This window comes from Ranitomeya imitator, chromosome 1, assembly GCF_032444005.1.
Source record: "Ranitomeya imitator isolate aRanImi1 chromosome 1, aRanImi1.pri, whole genome shotgun sequence".
Lineage (NCBI taxonomy): Eukaryota > Metazoa > Chordata > Amphibia > Anura > Dendrobatidae > Ranitomeya > Ranitomeya imitator.
In genome coordinates this window covers 533,275,132-533,302,430 of record NC_091282.1, presented here as the reverse complement: position 1 = coordinate 533,302,430, position 27,299 = coordinate 533,275,132, and the positions used below count along the sequence as shown (strand labels likewise).

The window sequence follows — 27,299 nt, the reverse complement described above, 5'->3', positions numbered from 1 at the left end:
AAAGGCCCTCTACTTAAAGGAAATACATAGTGGATGCTTTCCTGAAACGGAAAGTACTTGCAAGCAGCATAATACAAAGAATAGCAGTTTTACCCAGAATCCTTTGCAGTAGGCAGAGCTATGCAAATCATCTCTTTCCACCCCTGTCTAATCCACAGCGCTTGGAACCGCCAAGCGTGCAATGCTGCGGATTAGTTTCTAAATTTACACAGCCAACCAATTCCTACCTGTGGACACGTGTTTCGGGCTTTAGGCCCTCATCAGCACAGGGCTGGAATTGGTTGGCTGTATGGAGTGGGGCTCGGTGAGCAAGCGATACATATATGCTAGCCACCTTAGGGAGAGACCCAAGTTGGGCTAAATGTAGCGGGACGAAAGAGACCAAAAGGCCCTCTACTTAAAGGAAATACATAGTGGATGCTTTCCTGAAACGGAAAGTACTTGCAAGCAGCATAATACAAAGAATAGCAGTTTTACCCAGAATCCTTTGCAGTAGGCAGAGCTATGCAAATCATCTCTTTCCACCCCTGTCTAATCCACAGCGCTTGGAACCGCCAAGCGTGCAATGCTGCGGATTAGTTTCTAAATTTACACAGCCAACCAATTCCTACCTGTGGACACGTGTTTCGGGCTTTAGGCCCTCATCAGCACAGGGCTGGAATTGGTTGGCTGTATGGAGTGGGGCTCGGTGAGCAAGCGATACATATATGCTAGCCACCTTAGGGAGAGACCCAAGTTGGGCTAAATGTAGCGGGACGAAAGAGACCAAAAGGCCCTCTACTTAAAGGAAATACATAGTGGATGCTTTCCTGAAACGGAAAGTACTTGCAAGCAGCATAATACAAAGAATAGCAGTTTTACCCTGGGTAAAACTGCTATTCTTTGTATTATGCTGCTTGCAAGTACTTTCCGTTTCAGGAAAGCATCCACTATGTATTTCCTTTAAGTAGAGGGCCTTTTGGTCTCTTTCGTCCCGCTACATTTAGCCCAACTTGGGTCTCTCCCTAAGGTGGCTAGCATATATGTATCGCTTGCTCACCGAGCCCCACTCCATACAGCCAACCAATTCCAGCCCTGTGCTGATGAGGGCCTAAAGCCCGAAACACGTGTCCACAGGTAGGAATTGGTTGGCTGTGTAAATTTAGAAACTAATCCGCAGCATTGCACGCTTGGCGGTTCCAAGCGCTGTGGATTAGACAGGGGTGGAAAGAGATGATTTGCATAGCTCTGCCTACTGCAAAGGATTCTGGGTAAAACTGCTATTCTTTGTATTATGCTGCTTGCAAGTACTTTCCGTTTCAGGAAAGCATCCACTATGTATTTCCTTTAAGTAGAGGGCCTTTTGGTCTCTTTCGTCCCGCTACATTTAGCCCAACTTGGGTCTCTCCCTAAGGTGGCTAGCATATATGTATCGCTTGCTCACCGAGCCCCACTCCATACAGCCAACCAATTCCAGCCCTGTGCTGATGAGGGCCTAAAGCCCGAAACACGTGTCCACAGGTAGGAATTGGTTGGCTGTGTAAATTTAGAAACTAATCCGCAGCATTGCACGCTTGGCGGTTCCAAGCGCTGTGGATTAGACAGGGGTGGAAAGAGATGATTTGCATAGCTCTGCCTACTGCAAAGGATTCTGGGTAAAACTGCTATTCTTTGTATTATGCTGCTTGCAAGTACTTTCCGTTTCAGGAAAGCATCCACTATGTATTTCCCATATTTCTAACACTTGCGCCCTCTACTGTTACTCCTGATGATTGCAGCTAAATTTTTCAACTGAAAACTGAACGGATTTGGAGAGGTGTGTGTGTGTATCTCTATTCCACAATCTGAATTCCGAACTAATAAAATCAAAGGGTGTCTGCTGCACACGATGGCTCATGTGTGTATATATCGAATTCATACTTCGTTCATATATACAATAACCTCCATCACAGGGGGAAAAGTAAAGCCTTTTCTAGGACCACTCTTTCCATCTATAGTCCCATGTTTCTTATCCACAGATTTTTCACAAGTAGTCCTTAATCTACACATTTGTGTTTTCCCCCCCCTTTTTTTTTTTTTTTTCCCTTGAGCAATCACAAGTGTGCTGTGGAGACTCGGAAGTCTGCAGATGTCAAGCAAAAAGAAAAAAAACCTCACAACCCCTTTGAAATATAAGGCGCACTGCCATCTTTAAGGTGCATTTAATTTTGATTTTGCATTTGTCTTCCACGTATAGGGTGGCATGGATTATCACTTGATGACCTGTTGTGGCAGCCCGGCATATGCAGCCCCAGAACTTGTCCAGGGAAAAGCTTACATAGGGTCTGAGGTAGGAGCATTAAATCTACCTGGCTGCAACTGTGCAGTCTGATTCCTGCTGAATGGGGTTTGGGCAGCATGAATCCACTGACCGTTTCCCTTTTCAATGTGGTTGGCATACACCGTGCTATAGAGCTAGATGTTGTGGAGTCAATAGCACGGCGTGCGTTAATATCCTTGTATGCTTCCAGGCGGACATATGGAGCATGGGAGTGCTGATGTATGCACTAATGTGTGGCTTCCTACCATTTGATGACGACAATGTGATGCTCTTGTATAAAAAGATAATGGTAAGCCATTTTCTTATAAATAGTATTCCAATTTTAACTTCTTTCAATTCTCCAAGGTTCTGCTTCTCCTTTTATAATTTTTTTTGTTTTTGGCAGAGAGGTAAATATGAAATCCCCAAGTGGCTTTCTCCTGGAAGTGTGCTGCTGCTCAGTCAGATGCTTCAGGTAATGACGGGAACTTTCGCCATGATTTTGGGCTAGACTTTACTATAGGCAATGGCCAAGATGAAGCCTGCATGAGGTGGGCAAGGTCTTGGCTCATCTGCAGAGTCTTGCAGCTATTGGCCACCGCCTGGCAGAGAATACTGTATGACAAGTGGTGGTTGTTGTATGTCTTTAGTCTTGTACCTAAAGTACATTTATCTGTAGGTGGATCCCAAAAAAAGGATTTCTGTGAAGCATCTTCTGAGACACCCATGGCTCTTTCAAGGTTACCCCTGCCCTGTGGAATGGTACAGTAAATGCCCTGTGAGTGTTCCTACTGAACAACTTCTGGGATCTGCTAATGTCCAGTCATGTGGCAGTTAACTAGATTTTTTTTTTTTTTTGAACAATTGTTGGTTTATATATCAAGTTTCTCACAAATGGGCCATTAAAATGGTTATCTGTTTGTTCTGCCCTTAGCTTGGATACATGGATGAAGATTGCATGACAGAGCTATCTGTATATTCCAAGCTCAGTAAAGAAACCATGTCTCAGCTGATCTCTGAGGTATTTCCTTGCTTTTATTTATTTTGCTCCCTTATATAGCACCACTAATTCCACAGCACCTTACACACATTATTATCACTGTCCCTGATGGGGCTTACAATCTAAATTCCCTATCAGTATGTCTTTGGAATGTGGAAGGAAACCAGAGTGCCCGGAGGAAACCCACGCAAACATGGAGAGAACATACAAACTCCTTGCAGATGTTGTCCTTGATGGGATTTGAACCCAGGACTCCAGCGCTGCAGTGCTATCCACTGAGCCACCGTGCTTTTCGGGAACATCTCTTGTATCCGTTAATAGTCCTCTGCTATACATGTACTGTGCTGGGTTCGCCTTATGTATCACACTAGGACTAGATTTGCTGAGTATCAATGTTTCTCAGGGCTTTCATACAAGCTGGACTTCCAAAGTAGTCGCTGGCTTATACAGAGATCACAAAATTGAAAGAAAAAAATTCCTTATAGTACCTCTCCCAGCTAAGTTTGTATTCCCTGATCTGCTGTGTAGTGAAAGTTTACTAAAATACTGAGCGGTTTCTGGCATCACTTTGGTCCTCTTCTGACCCCAGTAGGTGTTGTGGTCTAGATGGGGACCGGAGCTGGGCTGGAAACCGGAGTAGACAGCAAGTAGTAGTAGTAGGTATTTTAATGCACTTATGCTACACAACATACATGTTTAGAAAGAATAAAAGTTTAGCTTGGAGATGTCATTTAAACATGCTTAACAAAAAACAAGTTATCCTTCAGCCTTCAAAGGTTCCTCGCTCTGAAGGTGTCCCCACAGGTCCACCATCCTGCTTGTGTGCAACAATGGACAGCTTTTTCTGTCAGCAATCATTGGTGCAGAGTATGAAGACAAAAAGGAGGCTGGCTTGGCTATTGAAATTAGCGAGAAGTTTTTACACACTGCACAGATGTGCAGACACAGGAAATGCTGTATTGTGATGAAAAAAAATCTAGATGTGGAGATCCTCAGATTGGGTCACATTTGATGAAAGATTTTAGTGAAGTTAAAGAACTAGCTATTTTAAGAAGTTGTTTGTGGGTTTTTTTTCTTTTTTTTTTATGCACTAGACAAAGTATTTAAACGTCATCCATATTAGTATTTATTTTGATTTGGAAATAATGTCATTCTAGTGGAATTACGATCACACTACTGCCACCTATCTGCTACTCCAAGCCAAGAAGAGCAAAGGAAAGCCTGTTCGTTTGGTGCGCTCATTAGCTGCTGTGGAGCCCTCTGGTTCAAGTTTTCAGGATCTCCGGGTATGTGCATGTCTGATAAGATGTAATAAAATCTATAATGCCCTTCATATCACATACATATTTCAATTCCTTGCTCCTTCCTTTTTTTTTTTTTTTTTTTTTTTTTTTTTTTTTTGTGAATGCACTAAAGCCAGCAGATGAGTGCTCCTGCCTACTAAGCCAAGTTATGTGTATTCAAAAATGTGTGTGCATTTCTCCCAGAAAACTGCCATTCTGCATGTTTTGCTATACACATTTCTTTCCTTTGTGTCGATTGCAGAAACACAGAAATAAAAAAAACAAAAAAGAAAATTGGACATAATTTCAACCCCCAAAAAAGGGCCTGGCTAAATTTAGCACCCTTGACCTAATCTTTGGTTGCACACCCTTTGAAATAAATAACTGCAGTCAATCGCTTCCTATAACCATCAACAAGCTTCTTGCATCTCTCAACTGGAATGTTTGACCACTCTTCTTTTGCAAACTGCTCTAGATCTCTCATATTTTGAGTGCCTTCTCCCAACAGCAATTTTAAGATATCTACACAGGTGTTCAATGGAATTTAGATCCGGACTCATTGCTGGTCACAACAAATAGTAAGGTTGCACCACATTATGCAAAGAAGGATTACTCTAGCGGTGTTCCCCAACTCCGGTCCTCAAGAGCCACCAACAGGTCATGTTTTCAGGATTTCCCTAGTATTGCACAGGTGATTGAATGCTTGCCTGTCCAGGCAATTATCACCTGTGCAATACTAAGGAAACCTGTTGGTGGCTCTTGAGGACTGGAGTTGGGGAACACTGCTCTAGAACATTGCTGCCTTAAAAAAAAATGGTGCTTTTATTTTTTTTTCTTCGTCACCTCCTCAGAGATCTATTCACATGTTCTATACCATATGCGTGGAAAAACTTTGCACTACAACCATGCTGCACAATGAAGTGTCTGTACGCTGCCAACACACTGCGGGTTAAATTTCCCGTATACCCCATGTCATAAAGGTGTTCAGTAATGCAGACTTTCAGCTTGCGTGAAGTACAGCCAATATAGGATAACTGACATGCAGTACAATCAATTTTGTATACCACAGAAGTGGTGTTACAATTAATGTATTGTTTTATATTGAACACTCTTGAATTGTCTGAATTATTAAGTTTTAGTAACAAAAGCATGTGCGCATGTTTTGCACTGATTCAAAACGCATTTGTAAAAGCCATTGTAATGCAGCCAGGTTTTATCATTATTACTGTTGGTACAATACATACTAGGAGAAATTCTATTCCCAATAGTGGAACCTCTCCTGGACACTATTAACACCTGTACCCAAGATTCTGGCCAAACTTTCATCTTTCAGGAAAGCTTGGATTTCTTTGGAACTTGATTGGGGCTGTTTATGCACCATCCGGACTATCCCGTGTTTCAACCTCCTCAACTTTTCTCTGCCTCCCCGCCTCCAGCGAGACTAGCTGCAGTGCCATGGATTGTAAACTTCTTGCTTATGTTGCACACTGTGGACAAAGGAACATCAAGTTCTCTGGAGATTTGTTGATATTGTATATTCAATATTTTTGATTCTAATGTCATCAGACAGTTCTCTTCTCATCTTTCTGTTCTCCATGTTTAGACAGACACACGCGCGCGCGCACGATTTGGTCCACGTCTCCCCTTTTTATTTGGTTTCAGGTGTGGTTTTCATGTTGCTCACACCTGCCACTTGCCACAGGGGAGTTTGAACAAGCATTGCATGCTTGAAATAGTTGTTTGCACATAATTTGGAAAAGGTTAACAGTTTTGTCTGGCCAATATTTGAAGTTATCTGGGACATTACTGTACATGTAGCTGTTACACCCTCCCCTTCTTTTGTTTTCTGTCTTTATTTGGCAATTATGTCTACAATGGGAGAGTCTTAAGGTACCTTCACACTGAACGATATCGCTAGCGATCCGTGACGTTGCAGCGTCCCGGCTAGCGATATCGTTCAGTTTGACAGGCAGCAGCGATCAGGATCCGATCCTGCTGTGCCATCGTTGGTCAGAGCTAGAAGGCCAGAACTTTGTTTCGTCGCTGGACTCCCCGCAGACATCGCTGAATCGGCGTGTGTGACGCCAATTCAGCGATGTCTTCACTGGTAACCAGGGTAAACATCAGGTTACTAAGCGCAGGGCTGCGCTTAGTAACCCGATGTTTACCCTGGTTACCAGCGTAAATGTAAAAAAAACAAACACTACATACTTACATTCCAGCGTCTGTCCTCTCCGGCGCTGTGCTTCTCTGCACTGAGCGCCGGCCGGAAAGCAGAGCACAGCGGTGACGTCACCGCTGTGCTTTCCAGCCGCTGCGCTTACACATTGCAGAGAAGCAGACCGCCGGAGGACAGACACCGGAATGTAAGTATGTACTGGTTTTTTTTTTTTTTTTTTTCCTTTTCCATTTACGCTTGTAACCAGGGTAAACATCGGGTTACTAAGCGCAGCCCTGCACTTAGTAACCCGATGTTTACCCTGGTTACCAGGAGACCGGCATCGTTGGTTTGCTGGAGAGCTGTCTGTGTGACAGCTCTCCAGCGAACACACAGTGACGCTGCAGCGATCAGGATCGTTGTCTGGATCGCTGCAGCGTCTCTTAATGTGAAGGTACCTTTAGCATAACCAGCAGACCAAGGATTGACTCCACTGGAAAAACGAGGCACCAAATGACTGTTGCAAGCTGCCGCAGAGTCAGTCCGTCACCAGAGCCTTGATGAGGGCGAATCCAGCCCAAGAGCAGGTGGCGCTGCTGCAGAAGTCCAACTGGTGAATGCCAGCTATACTTGCAACCCTCCTGCAGATGGCCTTGGAGCAACTCAAAGCAGACGATCGTGAGGGACATTTCCAGCTAATTCAGCAACACCGACAGGCTCTGGCTGAGCAGGAGAAGCAATAGATGGAGCAGGAAGAGCGACAGGCCAAGCGGTAGTGGGAAGAGTGACAGTGCCAGCTGGAGTTAACCCAAATCCAGGGGCAGAGATCTTCCCCATACAGCAGGGAGTCCAGCAACGCCAATTGCTTTAAACCCCGTCCCAAGCATTTTCCTGTGATAGACAAGGACGGGGACTTGGTCATATTTCTGTGAGGGTTTGAAAAAGCCTGCAGACAGTACCAGCTGCATGAGGGCCAGTGGGCCCCATATTTAACTCCAGGGCTCAGAGGAAAATTTCTGGTACCAGCTGACTCCTGAGGTCTACCGTAAAAAGTTCTGAGCCCACCAACGTGGACCACATGACAGCTACAGTGATGTGGTGGATGGGCTCAGAATCACCTCTGAGCAGTGAGTCAAGGGACTGTCAATTGCCACCATTGAGGAACTGAAGGATCTGATCGTGAAAGACCAATTTCTTCATCTTTGTCCCATGGAGGTGTGACAGTTTGTGCTGAACTGGAAGCCGCCAAGGCAGCACAGATCGCAGATACCTATGAGGCCATCCATACACCTGAGGTGCGGAAGTCAGCTGTCGCCAGCTGGAAAGGGGGTAAGCCGACAACTACCCCCAGTGTCCCTGCCAGCTGGCCCTCAAGGGATCCTGCCCAATCTTCCAGCACCCGGCCTGCATATGACTCACATAAGCCTTGTCTGCCCAGTGAACCCCACACCTGAGGCCCCAGGGCCCAGTGTAGCCATTCTTTTTGTGGGTGGGGCGGTTGGGAGAGCCCATGAGTTTGCAATCAGTTACTGTTGGCAACACCAATACTGTTGGGCTTAGATACTGGCGCAGAATGAACTCTAGTGCCCCCCGAGTTTGTATTACTGCAGGAACTCATTCCTGGGAAGACTGTCACTGGTTTTGGGGGTGTTCGCCGTCTCTTACCGATGGCCCAGGTTTTTCTGGATTGGAGTGCGGGGAGGGGGATAAGTGAAGTTGGTGTGTCAAGAGAATCTCCCCACAAATGTTCTATTGGAAACTGATCTGGGACGGTTGGTTGTCTGATACATCCTTGAAAACCCTCCCAGATCTGATATGTAATGTCATGCAAGTGTGAATGTGATGCATAATAAAAATGTGTTGTGATACTAGAGAACTCAGCCACACAGCTGATGCAGCTGACCAGTGTCACGACGGACTGTGACAAGGCCGGTGGTAGCTGGCCCATGATTGGCACAGCTCCTGAGGGATCATAAGGAAGGTAGTCCCGTGCAGCTGATCAATGGCACAATGCACCGTGACATGGCCAGTGGTAGGAGCCCCACAGTTAGTAAAGCCTCTAAGGTAAAAAGGAGGCCAGAGAATGTGTTAGCCCCCGCCCATCCAGGGTGTGGAAATGTATGTCCTACAGCTGGGCAGGGTGAGGGAAATGTGTGTCTCACTGTCTGTCAGGAGGATGGGGTAAAGGTACCCCTAGCCTGTCAGACGGGTGGGAAAACTTGTACCCAGAGTTGGTCAGAGTAGTGGGCAGGTGTGTCTCACAGCCAGTCGGAGAAATAGGAAAATGTTATCACCCAGGGAGACAGCCTGTCCAGGCGCGCAGTCACCTGTGGCCAGAGAGCCCAGAATGCAGGAAGCGTCCTGTCTTCCGGACTCCTGAAGTGGGATAACAGGACTAGCGATTGACCCCGATCAGGTGCCAAAGGGTTTCTGTAAAGGTACCATCACACTCAGCGACGCTGCAGCGATATAGACAACGAGCCGACCTAAACTAGATCGCTGGAGCGTCGCTGTTTAGATCGCTGTAGAGACGTCAAACACAGCAGCTCCAGAACGATGCAGGAGCGATCCAGTGACGTAACGGCGACTCCCTTATCGTTCTCGCTGGTTGTTGGCTCCATGTAAAACATTGCTGGCATCGTTGCTTTTGATGTCAAACATGACGATACACGCCAACCTGGCGACGAAATAAAGTTCTGGACTTCTAGCTCCGACCAGCGATGGCACAGCAGGATCCAGATCGCTGCTGCGTGTCAAACACAACGAGATCGCTATCCAGGACGCTGCAACGTCACGGATCGTTGTTGTTCTCGTTGTAAAGTTGCTGAGTGTGACGGTACCTTCACACAACGATTTCGTTAACAATATCGTTGCTTTTTGTGACATAGCAACGATCCCGTTAACGAAATCATTATGCATGACAGCGACCAACGATCAGGCCCCTGCTGGGAGATCGTTGGTCGTGGGGAATGATCAGGACCATTTTTTTTTGGGTCGCTGATCACCTGCTGTCATCGCTGGATCGGCGTGTGTGACGCCAATCCAGCGATGTGTTCACTGGTAACCAGGGTAAATATCGAGTTACTAAGCGCAGGGCCGCGCTTAGTAACCCGATATTTACCCTGGTTACTATTGTAAGGCTATGTGCACACGTAGGAAATGTGATGCAGAATTTTCTGCACTAAATCTGCATCTCCTGGCAGAATCCGCAGGTGCATTTTTTTGTGCAGATTTTACCACTGGATTTCTATAATGGAGGGGAGCAGAAACTCTGCAGAACTGCACAAAAGTGACATGCACTTCTTTGAAATCTGCAGCATTTCTGCGCAGATTTTTCTGCACCATGTGCACAGCTTTTCTTTTTTTTTTTTTTTTTTTTTTTTTTTTTTTTTTTTATACATTGTACTGTAAATCACAGTGCAGTTCTGCAGCGTTTCTGCTGCAGAAAAATCTGCTGCAGTTCTGCACTAAATCTGCACCGCTCTGCTTTACGGCCGGTGCTTACACAGTGCAGGGAAGCTGACGCCGGAGGACGTGACAGACCTCAGAATGTATGTACTTTTTATTCAGTCGCCATGACAGCACAACGAGAGAGGGGATCCACCCTTCAGGGACAGGAAACCTACAGACATAAAAAGGGCGATGCCTCTCTCCCACGTCAGTTGGTTTCCTGTCCCTGACAGCGGAACCTCTTCAGACAGGCCTGTGAAGTAGGTCGACGGTATGAAGACGTCCCCACTCCTGGCAGGCCGGTGCAGGTAGCGGGGGTCCCCTACCTCGGCCTGATCAGGAGGCAGGAAGCACCACACGGCAGGGGGACTGTTTTGTGTAGGTGGCAGCAGGAGGAAGCAGCCTCTGACATATAGGCTAGCTTCTGGGGTGTCCGCAGCGAGGGGTACCTGTGGAGTCTGTGCTTGGCTGCTGGGTTCCCGGGAGCCAGTCTGCGCCGTGCGGGGGTGCGGCATTGGTCCGGTGAGGTGTTCGCTGCCGTCCTGGGCCGCGTGTCGGCTTGGCGCCGCTGCCGCGTCCGGAAGGGGCGTGTCCGGATGATGCGGCGCGGCCGGATGACGCGGCTGGGCGTGCGCAGTAGCGTCGTTTCCGGCTAATGGCGGCGCCCAGCTGCGGGGACAGTCGGGGCTTCGGGGAGGGGCAGCGCAGTGGCGGACGAGCGATTACCACCTGGGATTCCCTGCTGGCCCCCATCCGGGAGCGGTACCTTGGGGGCATTATTTAATGCTGCAAGCTTGGATGGCTGGTGTTCCTTGCCCATTCCATAATGGAGTCGCCAGAAGGAACTAACGGCAGCCAGCAGGAGCAGCAGCCACAGCAGCAGCAACACCAGCAGTCAGATAAGCCTCGAAGAAGCTCCCAGCGTCGGTCTAGTGGCAGTAGCCGCACTGGTGGAGCTAAGGAGGCTCGGGTTTCTATACCAAAGTCCTCAAGCCGTAAGAATTTGCCGGCTACAAAGGACCCCCCATCTATGGTACCACTCATTACTGGACGGGGTAAGTGATCTTCGTGAAAGTTCACTTAGTGATGGTTGTATTCCCCTTGTTTTTTCCCTCTATCCTTACTAGGGGAGGAAAAGTTCGTCCAAAGCCAAACATAGGCAGTGTGCCGAATGCGCAGAGCCGCTTCCGGATGGGCATTTGAAAAAGTTGTGCAAAATATGTATCCAACGCCTGCTGGAGGAGGAGGCGCCTGATCTGACCTCTACAATAAGAGAGATGGTTAGACAGGAAATTAAAAGTTCCGTGAGATCCAAGTCTCGGGGAACGGAAGTTAAAAAATCATCCCCTTTATCTGATGTAAATTCGGACTCGGGTGAGCTGAGCTCAGGGTCCCTCCCGTCTACTTCCTCCTCTGAGGATCTAGAGTCCAGTCGAGCCTGTTTGTCCCTGGATAGGGTTAACCATCTAGTTAAAGCAGTTAACAGCACAATGGGGATAGAAGATACCCAGTCGGAATGTTCCATTCAAGATGTTATGTTCAAAGGTATTGAGAGGAAGTCCCGAAGAGCCTTTCCAGTGATTGACAAAATCAAATCGCTAATCTCAAAGGAATGGAAGAAACCAGAAAGGAAGGGGTCGCTTCCGCCAGCTTTTAAAAGAAGGTATCCCTTTGAGGAGGAGGCTTCATCCTCATGGGATAAAGTTCCGAAACTGGGTGCGGCAGTCGCCAAGGCATGCAAGAAAACATCTCTCCCCTTTTGACGACTTGGGGAACTTGAAGGACCCATTAGATAGGAAAGCTGATATCTTCCTTAAAGGGGCTTGGGAGACTTCGGCGGGGTCCTTGAGGCCAGCTATAGCAGCCACCTGTACCGCTTGGTCCTTGATGATATGGTTAGGTCACCTCGAAGATCAGCTCAGAGATAAAGTCCCTAGGACGGAAATATTATCCTCTATGCCTATAATCCAGGATGCCGCAGCTTTCCTTTCGGACGCATCAGCAGACTCGGTCAGGTTGGCCGCCAGGTCCTCGGCGTTATCCAACGCAGCCCGGAGAGCGCTATGGATAAAATGCTGGCCAGGGGACTTACAAGCCAGGACGAAATTATGTAGCATTCCCTGTGAAGGAGCTCACTTATTCGGACCGGTCCTAGATGAGCTATTGGAAAAAGCAGGGGATAATAAAAAACGCTTTCCTTTCCTAGGAAGACCCTTCTACAGACGGGACTATAATAGAGGATGGTCTAACCGCAGAAGGCCATATAGAGACTCTAACAGAGAATCTACCAGATACGACAGCAGCAGAAGGAGGGGGAAAGGATTTATGTTTAATCCTTCATGAGATGTTAAGAAACCGCAATGACTGGCGGACCAGGTGGGGGGTAGGCTTTTGGCCTTCTACCCGTCCTGGGTACGGATTACAAACAATCCATGGATCCTAAGCATTGTGGGGAAAGGCCTAACCTTTGACTTTCACCATACTCCTCGGGACAAGTTTATGTTGACACCTGTTCGTTCCTCCTCTACAGAACAGTTGGCGCTGGAGTCTGAGGTCCGGGAACTTCAACGGAAGAAAGTTCTAATTAGAGTCCCTACGGGAGAGGAAGGTAGGGGGTTTTATTCCCCTCTGTTCCTGGTCAAAAAACCTGACGGTTCATATCGCACCATTATCAATTTGAAAGGCCTGAACAATTTTTTGTTGATACCCTCCTTCAAGATGGAGTCGGTTAAGACAGCAATAAAATTACTCTTTAACCATTGTTTTATGGTTGTCTTAGATCTCAAAGACGCCTACTACCATGTTCCAATACATGTAGATCATCAGAGGTTTCTTAGGGTGGCAGTTTCACTAGCCGGCACGATAGAGCATTTTCAGTATCAGGCACTTCCCTTCGGAGTCGCTATTGCACCCCGGGTGTTCACAAAAATCATGGTGGAGGTTATGGCGCACTTGCATGAACAAGACATATTAGTAATCCCATACCTGGATGATTTGCTAATTGTGGGTCACTCAGAGTCACATTGCAAAGACCAACTACAGAAGGTCATGACAGCTTTACACGAGCTGGGCTGGATAATCAATTTCAAAAAGTCGCGTCTTCAGCCCCTAAAAGTACAAGAGTTCCTGGGATATATTATAGACTCTAGTCAGCAGGAATGTCGCCTGCTGGACACAAAGGTTGCTAAGGTTGAACGATTGGTCACCAGGGCAATTGGTAATCCCTTAGTATCAGTCAGAAGTGCGATGTCTCTCTTACGTCCTGTATCCCGGCGGTTCTCTGGGCCCAGTTCCACACAAGGGCTCTACAGTGGGACGTTCTACACAATTCCCGTCGTCTAAAAACTCACCTCGATAGTAAATTTACACTTTCTGCGGAGACTACACATTCCCTTGTTTGGTGGACTCACACTTCGAATCTACGCAGGGGGGTCCCTTGGATAAATCATGTATCTAGGGTATTGACTACAGACGCTAGCCCTAAGGGATGGGGGGCTCACTTAGGGGAGGATTGGGTTCAGGGGCTATGGCCTCAGTCTGAACAGGACTCTTCCTCCAATCTGAAGGAGCTGTTGGCTGTAAAACATGCCTTAAATAAATTCCTTGTACCCCTACAGGGTCGACACGTCAGGCTATTATCGGACAATCGGGTAACCGTGGCCTACATTAATCGTCAAGGTGGCACACGATCCAGTTCATTGATGGAGGTTGCAAATCATATCTTTCAGGTGGCCGAAGTACATCTTCTCTCCCTGACGGCGCTACATATAAAAGGAAGTATCAATACCAAAGCCGACTATCTAAGCCGCAACGAACTCAGACAGGGAGAGTGGTCGCTAAATCCAGCCGTCTTCAAACAGATCATTCAGTTATGGGGTTGTCCGGAGATAGACCTTTTTGCCAGCAGGGGGAACAAAAAATTACACCAATTCTGCTCCCTAAATCCAAAAGACAACCCATACGCTGTGGACGCTCTGCTGGTATCTTGGCGCTTCAGGTTCGCATATGCATTTCCCCCTCTAAATCTAATTCCTTTAGTTCTGAGGAAGATTCGGGAGGACAGGGCCCAGGTAATCTTGATAGCCCCATTTTGGCCCAAGAGATCTTGGTTTCCTTGGCTGAGGAAGATGTCTGTCTGCCAACCATGGATTCTTCCAGAGCTACCAGACCTGCTCTCCCAAGGGCCAATCCTCCATCCTCAAGTAGCCAACTTACACCTTGCGGCATGGAACTTGAGGTCCTTACTATGGGGAAGGGGATTCTCTCAGAATTTAGTAAATACACTCCTTAAAAGTAGGAAACCCTCTACAACAAACATCTATGTTAGAGTGTGGAGAAAATTTCTATCATATTCAGGGGCTCAATTGACCAAAAACCATGTATAAATCAGATTCTCGAATTTTTACAAAAAGGCCTAGAGATGGGCTTGGCCACAAGTACTCTTAGAGTTCAGGTGTCAGCTCTGGGGGCATTATACAATCTTAACTTATTATTATTATTAATAATAATAATCTATATTTTTATATAGCGCTAACATATTCCGCAGCGCTTTACAGTTTTACACACATTATCATCACTGTCCCCGATGGGGCTCACAATCTAGAATCCCTATCAGTATGTCTTTGGAATGTGGGAGGAAACCGGAGTGCCCGGAGGAAACCCACGCAAACACGGAGAGAACATACAAACTCTTTGCAGATGTTGTCCTGGGCGGGATTAGAACCCGTGCTGCCAGTAATCACTGGATATCTAGGTTTTTTTTTAAAGCAGTCACTAGGTCCAGGCCAATTATTAAACAAAGGTTAGCCCCATGGGACCTAAATCTGGTACACTCAGCCCTAACGCAAGCCCCATTCGAGCCCATTGATACCATCCCTGTAAAAATCCTTTCAATCAAAACAGCCCTGTTGGTTGCACTCACATCTGCTAGAAGGGTTAGTGATCTGCAGGCACTCTCCAGACATCCACCATACATGCAGGTTAGGTAGGATAGGGTAATATTGAAACCCGATCCCCTATATCTTCCTAAAATTGCGTCAAAATTCCACAGGGTACAGGAGGTAGTTCTACCCTCATTTTGCTCTAATCCTGCTAATAATAAGGAACGTAGATTTCATTCCTTAGATGTAAGAAGATGCCTCCTTAAATATATTGCAGTGTCAGATGCCTGGAAAAAAGAAAACTCCCTGTTTGTAGCCTATCAAGGAGTGAGGAAGGGTCTTAGAGTATCTAAAAACACTCTAGCCAGGTGGATTAGGGAGGAAATCTCTCTCGCTTATACAGCAGGTGGCAACGAAGTTCCAGATGGTATAAAGGCACACTCCACGCGGGCCGTAGCATCTTCCTGGGCGGAGAGGTCAGAAGTATCGATCGAAGACATATGTAAGGCGGCCACATGGTCTTCTCCTACCTTTCTAAGGGTACCGTCACACTAGACGATATCGCTAGCGATCCGTGACGTTGCAGCGTCCTCGCTAGCGATATCGTCCAGTGTGACAGGCAGCAGCGATCAGGCCCCTGCTGTGCTGTCGCTGGTCGGGGAAGAAAGTCCAGAACTTTATTTGGTCGCTGGACTCCCCACAGACATCGCTGAATCGGCGTGTGTGACACCGATTCAGCGATGTCTTCACTGGTAACCAGGGTAAACATCGGGTAACTAAGCGCAGGGCCACGCTTAGTAACCTGATGTTTACCCTGGTTACCATCCTAAAAGTAAAAAAAAAAACAAACACTACATACTTACCTACCGCTGTCTGTCCTCCAGCGCTGTGCTCTGCACTCCTCCTGTACTGGCTGTGAGCACAGCGGCCGGAAAGCAGAGCGGTGACGTCACCGCTCTGCTTTCCGGCTGACCGACGCTCACAGCCAGTACAGGAGGAGTGCAGAGCACAGCGCCGGGGACACAGCGGTAGGTAAGTATGTAGTGTTTGTTTGTTTTTTTTTTACTTTTAGGATGGTAACCAGGGTAAACATCAGGTTACTAAGCGTGGCCCTGCGCTTAGTTACCCGATGTTTACCCTGGTTACCGGCATCGTTGGTCGCTGGAGAGCTGTCTGTGTGACAGCTCTCCAGCGACCAAACAGCGACGCTGCAGCGATCTGGATCGTTGTCGGTATCGCTGCAGCGTCGCTAAGTGTGACGGTACCTTTAGACACTACAGATTAGATCTGGGTAGTTCCTCGGACCTTACGTTTGGGAGAAGGGTGCTGGAGGCTATTATCCCCCCCCCTAAATCTTCCGTCTCAGAAAGTCTCTCGTTGTGCTGTCATGGCGACTGAATAAATACGTACGCTACTCACCTGGTAGCAGTGTTTTTTCAGGAGCCATGACAGCACCCTTAGATTCCCTACCCTATATTTTTGGATAATTCAACACTCTGTTGGTTTTTCGTTAAATTCCATGTTCACTTACATAATAAAATGTATTTATCTATATGCTGCATCTGTGTTACTAACCAAGGTGGTCCTCTCATGCTCTGGAAACAACTGACGTGGGAGAGAGGTACCGCCATTTTTATGTCTGTAGGTTTCCTGTCCCTGAAGGGCGGATCCCCTCTCTCGTTGTGCTGTCATGGTTCCTGAAAAAACACTGCTACCAGGTGAGTAGCGTACATAATTTTTTTTTTTTTTTTTTTTTTTTACTTTTACAATGGTAACCAGGGTAAATATTGGGTTACTAAGCGTGGCCCTGCACTTGGTAACCCGATGGTTACCCGGGGACTTCTGCATCGTTGAAGACAGTTTCAACTATGCTGAAGTCTTTCCCCTGATCGTTGGTCGCTGGAGAGAGCTGTCTGTGTGACAGCTCCCCAGCGACCACACTACGACTTACCAACGATCACGGCCAGGTCGTATCACTGGTCGTGATCGTTGGTAAATCGTTTAGTGTAACGGTACCTCAAGTTTGGGACCTTATTGGCACATTTGGCTACCCCTATCCAGGAGTCCCAGACCTGTCGGAAGACGCTGACTTGCCCCCTGGAGAAGCCCATCTCCGAATCCCCAACGGAGAGTGTATTATGGGATCCAGGAAGGGTGTGCCGTAAGGTACACTTAAGGGGCGATCTGTTAATATGCCCCTATGCCACCTCAAAAGAGGGGGAGAGGTTAAAGAAAATATTATACATACTAGAGGTCCCTCATGTTCCCCCCCCCCCCCCCCCTCCCTTTTTCCTTTTATCAACCATTTGTCCTGAAGAGCAGGGAGATGGCAATCACACCAGCCTTTATGCAAAATGGCAGTGATACAGCTATGTGAAGCAGATTAATTAAAATACAAGGATCCCTCTGTCCAGGTAGCTTCAAAAGAAGTCTATTGCCCCCACAGAGACAGGAGAACGCCTTGTTATGGCCTGGAGTGGATCAAAGAAGAAATTACACCCTTTACAAAGCATCACGGTGACAGCAGACAGTATGGCTCCGGGAGAAAATATGGAATATTGGATTTTCTATACATCCAATATTAATGAGACTTGCATTGTTGGCATCGGGATAACCAGGCCAAAAATACACATTTTTCTCATAATTATAATCCCCACCAAAAAGCCGCAAATCCATAGGGGTTATATAACGACCACCAGCAGGAAAGCCACGTTTAGTCTCGAAGCATAGCTAAAATCCCGATATGAAAGATGACATCTGTCTCGACCTTCTGTGATAACTTATTACAAAAATTGGGATTTCCTAAAATTATGAAGGGCTGAGTCCAGCCCACAACTGGGACATTGTGAGGTCATCGTCCTGACAAATATACGGATCCACGACCGTTTACCCACAATTTTGGAAAGGGGCTAACAAGTTTGTCTGGCCCATATTTGGAGTTTTGTGTGAAAATTGTGTCCAGTTTGCCGTTTTCTGTGTTGTTCCAACACACAAAGGAAATAAGCATGTGTAATTGCAATGGGTTTCTGGGAGAAATACTTAATTTTCTGGAATAATTTCAAGGGTGCCAACACTTTTGGCCATGACCTATATATACACGTGGATCGCCCCCAGACACAGGGCCACGCATTTTCGGTACCGGGCCTCTCTGGTTCGGTTCTGAGGCTGTCACAGTGGCTATACCCGGTCCGTGACCCTGCTAAGGGGGCGTCCAATAAAGGTAGTACAGTCTGTCAAGGGTTCGTGACGCCACCTGTGGTGTTTGGTCAGGGTGACCGACGCTGCTGTGGGGTCCGCTGGGGTGATGGAATGGCAGCTGGATGGTATACCTTCCCACAGGTGAATTATATCCCCAGGGCTTCCCAGTAAGATGGATGGTAATGGTGTGAGGTGCAGGCAATAACGAGGACACAAGGCTGCAGTCTCTTTACTGAAGGCTTCAGGATCCTCAATCCAAAGTACGTTTAACAGGGCTCTCAGAGACCGGCCGGTCCGATGGGCACATCCAGAGTTTCCTTCGCAGATGGAAATCGTTGCCTACCACTAGCGCCTGTGTGTTGTAGTCCTACCCTGCTGAGCATTCGGAATAGTCCTCACAACTGCTGTTCTCGTTCGTTCGTTCGTTCTCTACAGCTCTCTTTCTTTAGTTCCAGATGTTACTAGTTTCTCGTCCCCCAGTATGTTTTGGCTAGGACGCACCCGTATGATGGGAAGGCTTGGAGGTCTTCCGGGACCCTAGAGACGCCCCTCTCCCAATGTTGCCCCCTATGTCTTCTTAGGAAATTTAAGGTAGACAGCCAACCTATAATTAACTGTCCAGCGGAGTTTGAAGTAAGGCCTGAAGTCAGTTACTCCCGCGGTGTTCCGGCCACCGACTACGCGCCTCAGTAAGATGTTGCCTTCCTCTCACGGTACGACTCCTACTGGCTCTCCTTTGTACTTGATCTCGTTTACACTGTTCCACAATATCCTTCCCTTCGTGTCTCTTTCTTAGGATGCCGCCGCAAGAGGTGCAGGCGCGGCTCCGTAACGTTCTGTTTGCTAGACTCCTGCCAGGTTCCCACGCCTGACAGGGACCCCCCTGTGTCTTCTCCCCGCAACACCCCCTGCCACGGGATGTTGCCTGAATCCAACCCAGTCAGCTTCTGACTAACTTCCTCCCCAGCCCCTAGTTTTACCAGTGTGAAGTGTAATGTGTGCTGGTGATACCTGGTCAGGAGAACTCCTTTAGTGCCATCAGACGTACCATCACTCCCATTAGTGGCAGAGTGCCATACTGCAACGACCAGGTCTCTGGGGCGCTGCACACTCATTCTAGGAGACTGGCAACATATGGCTCAGGACCATAGAGTAATAGCAGGCACCCTTGATTTTCTGACAGCTGTATAAGATCGGAAAATATGGAGGCGATGGGGTAACTCAAAAATTGTTATGGACTTCTGAGTATATGAATATCCAAGTGAATTAACTAAATCTTCTTCTTCTGCTGTAATAGATGTCAAGTGTTTGTTTCACAAATTAACTTTTTAATCAGTAGTTCTTGGAATAACAAGTTCTATAATTGAATGTGTTTAAATCTCCGCATAGGAACTTTTTTATTATTATTTTACTCGCTTAATTTCACTGCGCTTTACAGACGTTATCGGCACTTTCCCCATTGGTGCTTACAATTTAGATTACTTATCAGAAGTATATTTTTGGAGAGTGGGAGGAACCCGGAGAAAACCCACGCAAATACAGGGAGAATGTACAGACTCTTTTCAGATGATTCCTTGATGTGCTTTCAATCCAGTACTAAGCACTGAACCACCTGCTGCCTGTTAATGCTGATATAATCTGATAAATGTGCCCATGATATGTACTGTTGTTTGTGTCCGACCATGGAGAGCTGCTCCATTTTATGGTCTGCACACTCCACAGCTCCTGGTTAGGGGAGGAAGCATAAGTCACTTATGGTAAGTGTGCATACAGATGACAATTTGTTAGGTTGCACATTTCCTTGCCTGAGGTAACACAGGAATGAGTGCTTCTGCCTTCTCCACCCCTCTGAGCTCATCATAAATCAATTTGGTGATGTAGGAGCCCCAGCAGTTGCTGAATGTCACAACTGGCCGATTTATGATGAACTCACAATGCCACAGTTCACTCCTGTGATAAAGCAGTCAGGCAGAGAAGTGTTTCCTGCTGTCTTTATATTCACTTATTATAAGTGACTTATGCTGACTATGATGGTGTGTGTGTGTGTGTGTGTAATACATCTAATTTTATATCAGATCTCCAACTGTATAATTTTTATTCCAGACTGCTCAGCTTGTACCTAAGCATTCTTGACTTCCACAATGATTACTCAAATCATTGGGCAGATCTCTTGACCTGGATACACACGGATCAACAGAAATTAATTACAAGTTGTCAAGTCCTAATTTTAAATGCTTACCACAACTATGGGTAGGGCGAAAACAACAATCTGGCAAACCGGATTCCTGTCACCCCCTGTGGATCCACCAGTAATGAGGACATCCTTCTGTTAAGACAACTACAGACAATCATAGGTCTCAGTGGTCTTGTCATTGGATGTTTTCCTGATGCTTCCACTGCTAGTACAGGCTGCTGGAACAGTAGTAGCTGATTGTCAGATTTTATAGTCACCCTATCCATTCTTATGATATTATTAGTTAGGCTGGACCATCACAAGTGTAACAAAGTTAGTAAAAGTTTGGTTAGGCAGACTTTGTGGCATAATCATCTTACAATTTTATTTCTTTGTTGTATTTTATTATATTCTTCTAACAGGGTCGAAACAACAAGTTGAGTTTTGATGAGGTGGAAACCGGTGAACTTCCATATGTATTTGGATCCATGGAGTTCTCCGATGACGAGCTCTTTTATGAAGACTGCACATACAGTAGTGTAGAAATGATCACCATGAAAGAGGTATGGACATGGTCATGTCTCCCTCTTTGTACTTCATTTCACTTACAAAAGTAAAAAAAAAAAAAATCAATGACTGGACATTTTGTTGATTTTATTCATTTATATGTAGCAGTAAAAGGGAAAACTCGAATATCACAAACTAAGGCTGGTTTCACATTTGCGTTTTTTTTGCCGCTGCGATTTAGCACAAAAAAAGCATGCATTTTTTGCATTTGTTTTGCCGATGCATGCGTCGTTTCTACGCTTGCGTTTTGTTGCAGAAATGCAACATGTAGTAATTTCTAGCGGCGTTTTTTTGCCGCAAAAAAAAGTATTGCTGTCTATGTAAACGCATGCGTTTCAATAGAAATACACAAGAATACACACTGATAAGCCACCCCCCAACCCTAACCCTAAAGGGATCTTAACCCTAGCTATTTCTGTTTTATAGTGCGTTTTCTAGTTGATTTTGATGATTGGCAGCTGTCACACACTTATCATGCATTTCAAAAACGCAAACGCAGGAAAAACGCATGTAAACGTGTCAAAACGCCACGTTTGTGCAAAAAACGCAGCGTTTACATGCGTTTTTTCACCACCTGCGTTTGCGTTTAAAACACTGCGTTTTGAAACGCAAATATGAAACCAGCCTAAGGCCAACTATAAAAATTCAGTGTGAGATTTGAATTTAAGAGATCAAAATCCTTAAATGTCTCATTTCATAAGTGAACCTGACGTAGAACCGTGTAATGGGTGATTGTGTATCTTGTACCTATGCTGACTTGTTCCTATATATATATATGTAGCGCACTAAACTTCGTGCGGAGTTTAATAGTGTGGGTTCTGCGCCTTCAACACCAGTGGAGCAAAAGACTCAAGTAAAACAAAAGGAGGATAAAGAAAACTCTGATGCCAAGCTATCAAAAAATGAAGGCCTCTTTTTGCATCCAGCACCATGGACTCCAGTTACAAAGAAGGGAATCCTTACCACGCCCAACACAAATGTTCTGCCACCAGGAAAAGGTAGCTTTCTCCCCCCCCTTCCCGTTCTTGCAAGTAGCATCAGCCACAAATGTTTTGTGTACTTAGATGCACATTTTTCAGATGACGATATGCATGCTGCTACTAATATTTTTATGTATCAAATATAATTCATAATGGTGTAACTAATAGAATGAATGCAGTACCTAGATACTAAGTAGTGATGAATTTCCGCTACACTGATCCATATACAGCAGCACTATCTGGTAAAACATTAACATTTAAAACGGTTGAAAGGAGTGACATTCTCACGATATCAATATCTACCAAGTGGTGCGATCTATTAGGCACCGCCTGACCCTCGTTTTTCTGATCCTAACTCACAATAACTCTTAAATTATCAGAGGCAGTTTGACAATGGCCAAAATGCGATTACTAAACCAGAAAATCCCCAAAATAGAAGGTCTGGTGGGGTGTTTTTCTGGTATGTAGTGATTTAGGATTTCCAAAAAAAAAACCGTGGGTCAGAGTAAGGGAAATCTATTATTATTATTATTATTTATTGTTATAGCGCCATTTATTCCATGGTGCTTTACATGTGAGGAGGGGTATACATAATAAAAACAAGTACAATAATCTTGAACAATACAAGTCATAACTGGTACAGGAGGAGAGGGGACCCTGCCCGCGAGGGCTCACAATCTACAAGGGATGGGTGAGAATACAGTAGGTGAGGATAGAGCTGGTCATGCAGCGGTTTGGTCGATCGGTGGTAGCTGCAGGTTGTAGGCTTGTCGGAAGAGGTAGGTCTTCAGGTTCTTTTTGAAGGTTTTGATGGTAGGCGAGAGTCTGATGTGTTGTGGTAGAGGGTTCCAGAGTAGGGGTGATACGCGAGAGAAATCTTGTATACGATTGTGGGAAGGGGAGATAAGAGGGGAGTAGAGTAGGAGATCTTAAAATCTATAAACCAGCAACCGGCTCGTACTCTGCTCTAAGGACTTAGGGCTGCATAGGCTTTTCTGTTGGATTCAAGTTAATTCTGGCTATTATAGAAACACATCAGAACACCTAGGGCACGATTCATCAGGGTACGCCAACCCTCCGACTCCTCAATCTCCCCGACCCCACAGCACTGGTCACTACTGAGCATGAACATAAAGTGCAGCACAGATTCATCTCTGCTAAAAGCAGAGATCCTTACATCAGAACAGACATTTATAGGACATTTCTTAACTTTCCCAAATTCTTATGAAAACATTTACAGCTCATCCTGCACTGAACTAGTGAACCCAATATATTCTATATTATAGGAGCCAGTCAATTTTATACCAACTCCAACAAAAAGATATCAGTGGAAATTCTGATTGAAGGCTGAGTTATGGCAATTTAATGTATTGCTTTGATATTCACTTTAAGAATGTAAGCATCTAAGTAACTTTGTATGTTAAATTTTATGTGAAAATGTAATAAAAATAGTTTAAAAAAAAATGGACACCGATTCTGACTCCACATCCCTGCTTTAAGGGCAAGTCAAATTTACAGTAGAAACTTTTTGCACAAAAATCTCTATGGAAAGCCGCATAGGCAGATTTGTCACTATAGCAGAAGGCTAGAGAAAAAAAAATTGAAACAAGACCTTTCTTTTTGCTTTCCTTAGAAGGGTATATGCAGCAGAGAATTCTGCACTGAAAACTCCTCTTGGCAGGAAAAAGCAGAATTTAAATTGTTTTTTTTTTTTTTTTTATTAATTTCCTCGCCCTTTACCTGTTGAGTTAATATAGCATCCATTTTGTGTCCTGTTTATTATAGAGAAAAATTCAGCCAAAAAAGAAACCCCTATTAAAAAAGTGATCGAGGCAAGCGGCGACATGAACCCTTCAATAAGTCCTGAAAGACGGTAAGCGAGTACATATCTGTGGCTACAGCATGTGTAAGATCTGAGTCGTCCATATGGTGGTCTACTGGTGCGTGGAGGTCAGTAGGCGCTGTGTAACCCCTCAAGGAGGACTGCAGATATGTGACTGGAGATTACTAATGAGAACGGCTGCTAGTTGGAATCCTGGTCCCTAGAGGAACTGTTGTGCAAGTCGGAGAACTCCCCTTTTTAAGACCCAATGGTGGAGGTTTGCTACCATAAATGTGCCAGAATTGGGGCAAAAAACAAGTGTACAGACCTTGGCTCACATTTGTTTTACACGCTTTCATCTCCCCTCTCTGAAATGGGAGCTTTGCTTTGTGGGAAAAGGTCATAGCCCAACTTACACCCCATTGCACCAAAATTTAGGTGCAAATTTCCGCACAAAGTTGAGGCAACTAATAGGTGGTTGTGCACATTTCCACCGCAGATGGTGTAATGTTGCGTCCGTTTTATCATACAGCATGACCCACTGTGGTGGACAAGACTGTGTTAACCAAAATTTGCTCCATCCTTAAAGGGATTGTACACCAACCCCCTTCTTAATAGCTATATTTGTTCCCCAGTATAAAATAACCGCCTGTACTCACCTTTAGTGCCGGCACTGTTCCAGCGATGACCACAGTGCGTCCTCCAGACTTCCTTTGGAAGTAAGACATTCGGAGAAAGACACAGCAGCAGGAACTCACTACTTCTGAATGTCCATTGCTGCCAAAGGAATTCTGCTATGTGTTTTTTTTTTTTTTTTTTTTTTTTAAGTTTTTGTGGCATTCATTGTACGGTAAAAAATTACTCACTTTCCAGGTCAGTACAATTATGACTATATGAAACTTGCATATATTTTATTTTTGTTTAGTGGGATGTGGGGAGGGGAAGAAATGGAGATTCTGAAGATTTTGTAAATAACAGCTTAATTCTTCTCCATTTTCAAAGACCTGTAATGTTACTTTTTCTATTCCTCCTTTTGAACTATGTGAAAACCTTTTGGCTGCATGCAGTACTCCAGTTTGTCCACTAGGTGGTGCTACATGGCAATAAGATGAGGATATCTGACTTTCATGGCTATAAACTTTTCTTTTTTTTTTTTTTTTTTTTTTTTTCCAGCTGTCGCTCAGTAGATTTGGACTTGAATCAAGCACATCTGGATGGTGCCCAGAAGAAAAAAGGAACCAAGGTATTTGGAAGCCTGGAAAGAGGACTTGATAAAGTAATCACTATGTTAACACCGAGCAAACGGAAAGGATATGTAAGAGATGGACCTCGAAAGCTCAGGGTAAAACTTCTGTCTTATTATGTGAATTTTTTTTTTTTTTCTCTCCTGACTTCTAGTCTAATATAGACTATACACAGTGACGATTAATGTTTAATTTGTTGTATACTTACAGGCTCACTACAACGTAACAATGACCAATATGCTGAGCCCTGACCTGCTGCTAAATGAAATAGTCAGAGTGCTGCCCCAGAAGAATGTCGACTATGTACAGAAGGGGTAAGGTGGTCGGTTAATTTGTTAAATCAAGAAATATGGTCTCAAAGGGGACATATAAAAAAAAAAAAATAAAAATTCCCTCCTATCTCATGATCTATATATGCCACTCAAACGTGTAGAAATAAGATTTCTCTAATATTACTACTTTTTGGTATGTATACATACGCGTGAACATATACACATGCATATTTCTTGTGCATATATTTTGCACACACATATACACACGCATATTTTCGCGCGCATATATACAATTATTAATAATTATTCCTTTGGCGTGGTCATGGTCTCAGTGTCACTTTCCTCCACACTCACTCTCCTTATGCTGATTTGTCAGCCATTGCTTTGGAGTGCTGTCTAAATTGAATCCTTAGGCCTGCCAACACTGACACTGCAGGAGCTGAGGGCACACCCTGTCAGGAGATGTACTGCCGTAATGGCTGCAGTTGGTGAGATGAGTGCACGCTCACTTGCCTCCTGCAGAGTCTGTGTACTTGTCTTCCTCTCCTGTCGGCATCGGACAGCTGCTACTATGTGATCCCATGTGCAGTGAGCGGCCGTTGCAAACAGGAAAGTGGAATGACCCCATTCTTGCATACGGTGTTCTCTTGGCTCCTGCAGTGTCAGTGTGGGCAGGGCTGAAGGTTGCATTCAGGCATCGCTCCCAATAGAGCATTAAATGTGTTATACACTATAAGTAGATATTATATGCCCTTTTTATGTAGTTAAAGGATTATTCCCATCTTCGTAGTTGGGTATTGTTGGATAGTGCCTGTCAATCCAAGTAGTTTTGTAATTTAATTCTTGAGATCTTGTTTGTATTCGAAAAACCACTCATTGCCTAGGTGACCGTCCACTACTGCTGTCTAGCGGCGATGGCTAAACATGCTCTGTGCTTATAGTAGCTTTTCTATTGAGCTTGTAAGCACTGTTTTGAAGCTGGCCAGGTTCACTGTTGCATTCATTTGGTTATCTTCATACCTTGGCCCGCATCCGTGCAGTGCTTGAAAGCTCTACCGCAGCAGTGGTTGGTCACCTAGGCAACAAGCTTTAAAAAAAACCTATAAATCGCAAAGTCCTTGTTTCACCAACAATACTTGTCTGAAGATAGAAGCGACATTTTAGTACAAGATCTTTGGCGTAGCTGAATCCTAAAGGTAGGTATCAGTGTAGTAGTATCTAGCTTTACCAAAAGCCACCCCCAAGGAGAGCTATGATGCAAGAATAGTGTGTGTATATACCGAGGTGCCACCACGGAAGCCGTATACTGTACACTGGGGTAATATACAGATCGTACAATAACTTGTCCCACGTTTGGAATTTCAGGTATACTTTGAAATGCAAAACGCAGTCTGACTTTGGAAAGGTGACCATGCAGTTTGAACTAGAAGTGTGTCAAGTGAACAAGCCAGATCTCGTAGGGATCCGAAGACAGCGGCTTAAAGGTGATGCCTGGGTATACAAGAGACTAGTGGAAGACATTCTTTCAAGCTGCAAGGTTACTGTGGTCTAACTACTACAGCGAACTGTCTCACCGTGTACATAGACTTTCACTCGAACTATTCCTGTCCTGTATCATAGTCCGTAAAGTCATATTGGAGATTTGGCCAGCCATTAGGACGAGAGCCACTGGTATATAATCCTGTGAATAACTGTAAAGTCTAAGTGTCATTTTGTTTTAATTGTGAATTTTTTTAAATGTTTGTATGTTACATTTAAAATAAAACAAAACAATTTTTAACCTTCTTTTTGAGTATTTTATTATCATGTCACGCAGATAGAGCAGCGGAAATTCCCCGAGCGTGGAATGTTTCCTAGGACATGGGTGTCAGCAAATTTGCATAATTCTTTTGCTGTCTGTGGTTCTTAAGTAGGATTTATTGAGGTCATTAATTAAGCCACAGCTGTGGTTACTAGAGTTAAACTGTATGCTCATATGTCGAGGAAAATAGGAT

The 27,299-nt window shown here is 45.2% G+C and overlaps 1 protein-coding gene across 2 annotated transcripts in view; it reads left to right on the top strand.

Moving 5' to 3' along the window:
• MELK (maternal embryonic leucine zipper kinase) overlaps positions 1 to 27,090 on the top strand; it is a 68,693-nt gene extending 41,603 nt beyond the window's left edge. For both annotated transcript variants that reach the window (XM_069767519.1, XM_069767526.1), the window contains exons 7-18: positions 2,216 to 2,308; positions 2,490 to 2,588; positions 2,685 to 2,753; positions 2,958 to 3,056; positions 3,213 to 3,299; positions 4,436 to 4,564; positions 20,843 to 20,983; positions 21,769 to 21,985; positions 23,753 to 23,840; positions 24,963 to 25,131; positions 25,244 to 25,347; positions 26,671 to 27,090. In XM_069767519.1, the coding sequence (XP_069623620.1) occupies positions 2,216 to 2,308; positions 2,490 to 2,588; positions 2,685 to 2,753; positions 2,958 to 3,056; positions 3,213 to 3,299; positions 4,436 to 4,564; positions 20,843 to 20,983; positions 21,769 to 21,985; positions 23,753 to 23,840; positions 24,963 to 25,131; positions 25,244 to 25,347; positions 26,671 to 26,857 (1,482 nt within the window). In that variant the 3' untranslated portion in view covers positions 26,858 to 27,090. The remainder of the gene's footprint in view (positions 1 to 2,215; positions 2,309 to 2,489; positions 2,589 to 2,684; positions 2,754 to 2,957; positions 3,057 to 3,212; positions 3,300 to 4,435; positions 4,565 to 20,842; positions 20,984 to 21,768; positions 21,986 to 23,752; positions 23,841 to 24,962; positions 25,132 to 25,243; positions 25,348 to 26,670) is intronic.
• The last annotated feature ends 209 nt before the right edge of the window (positions 27,091 to 27,299 follow it).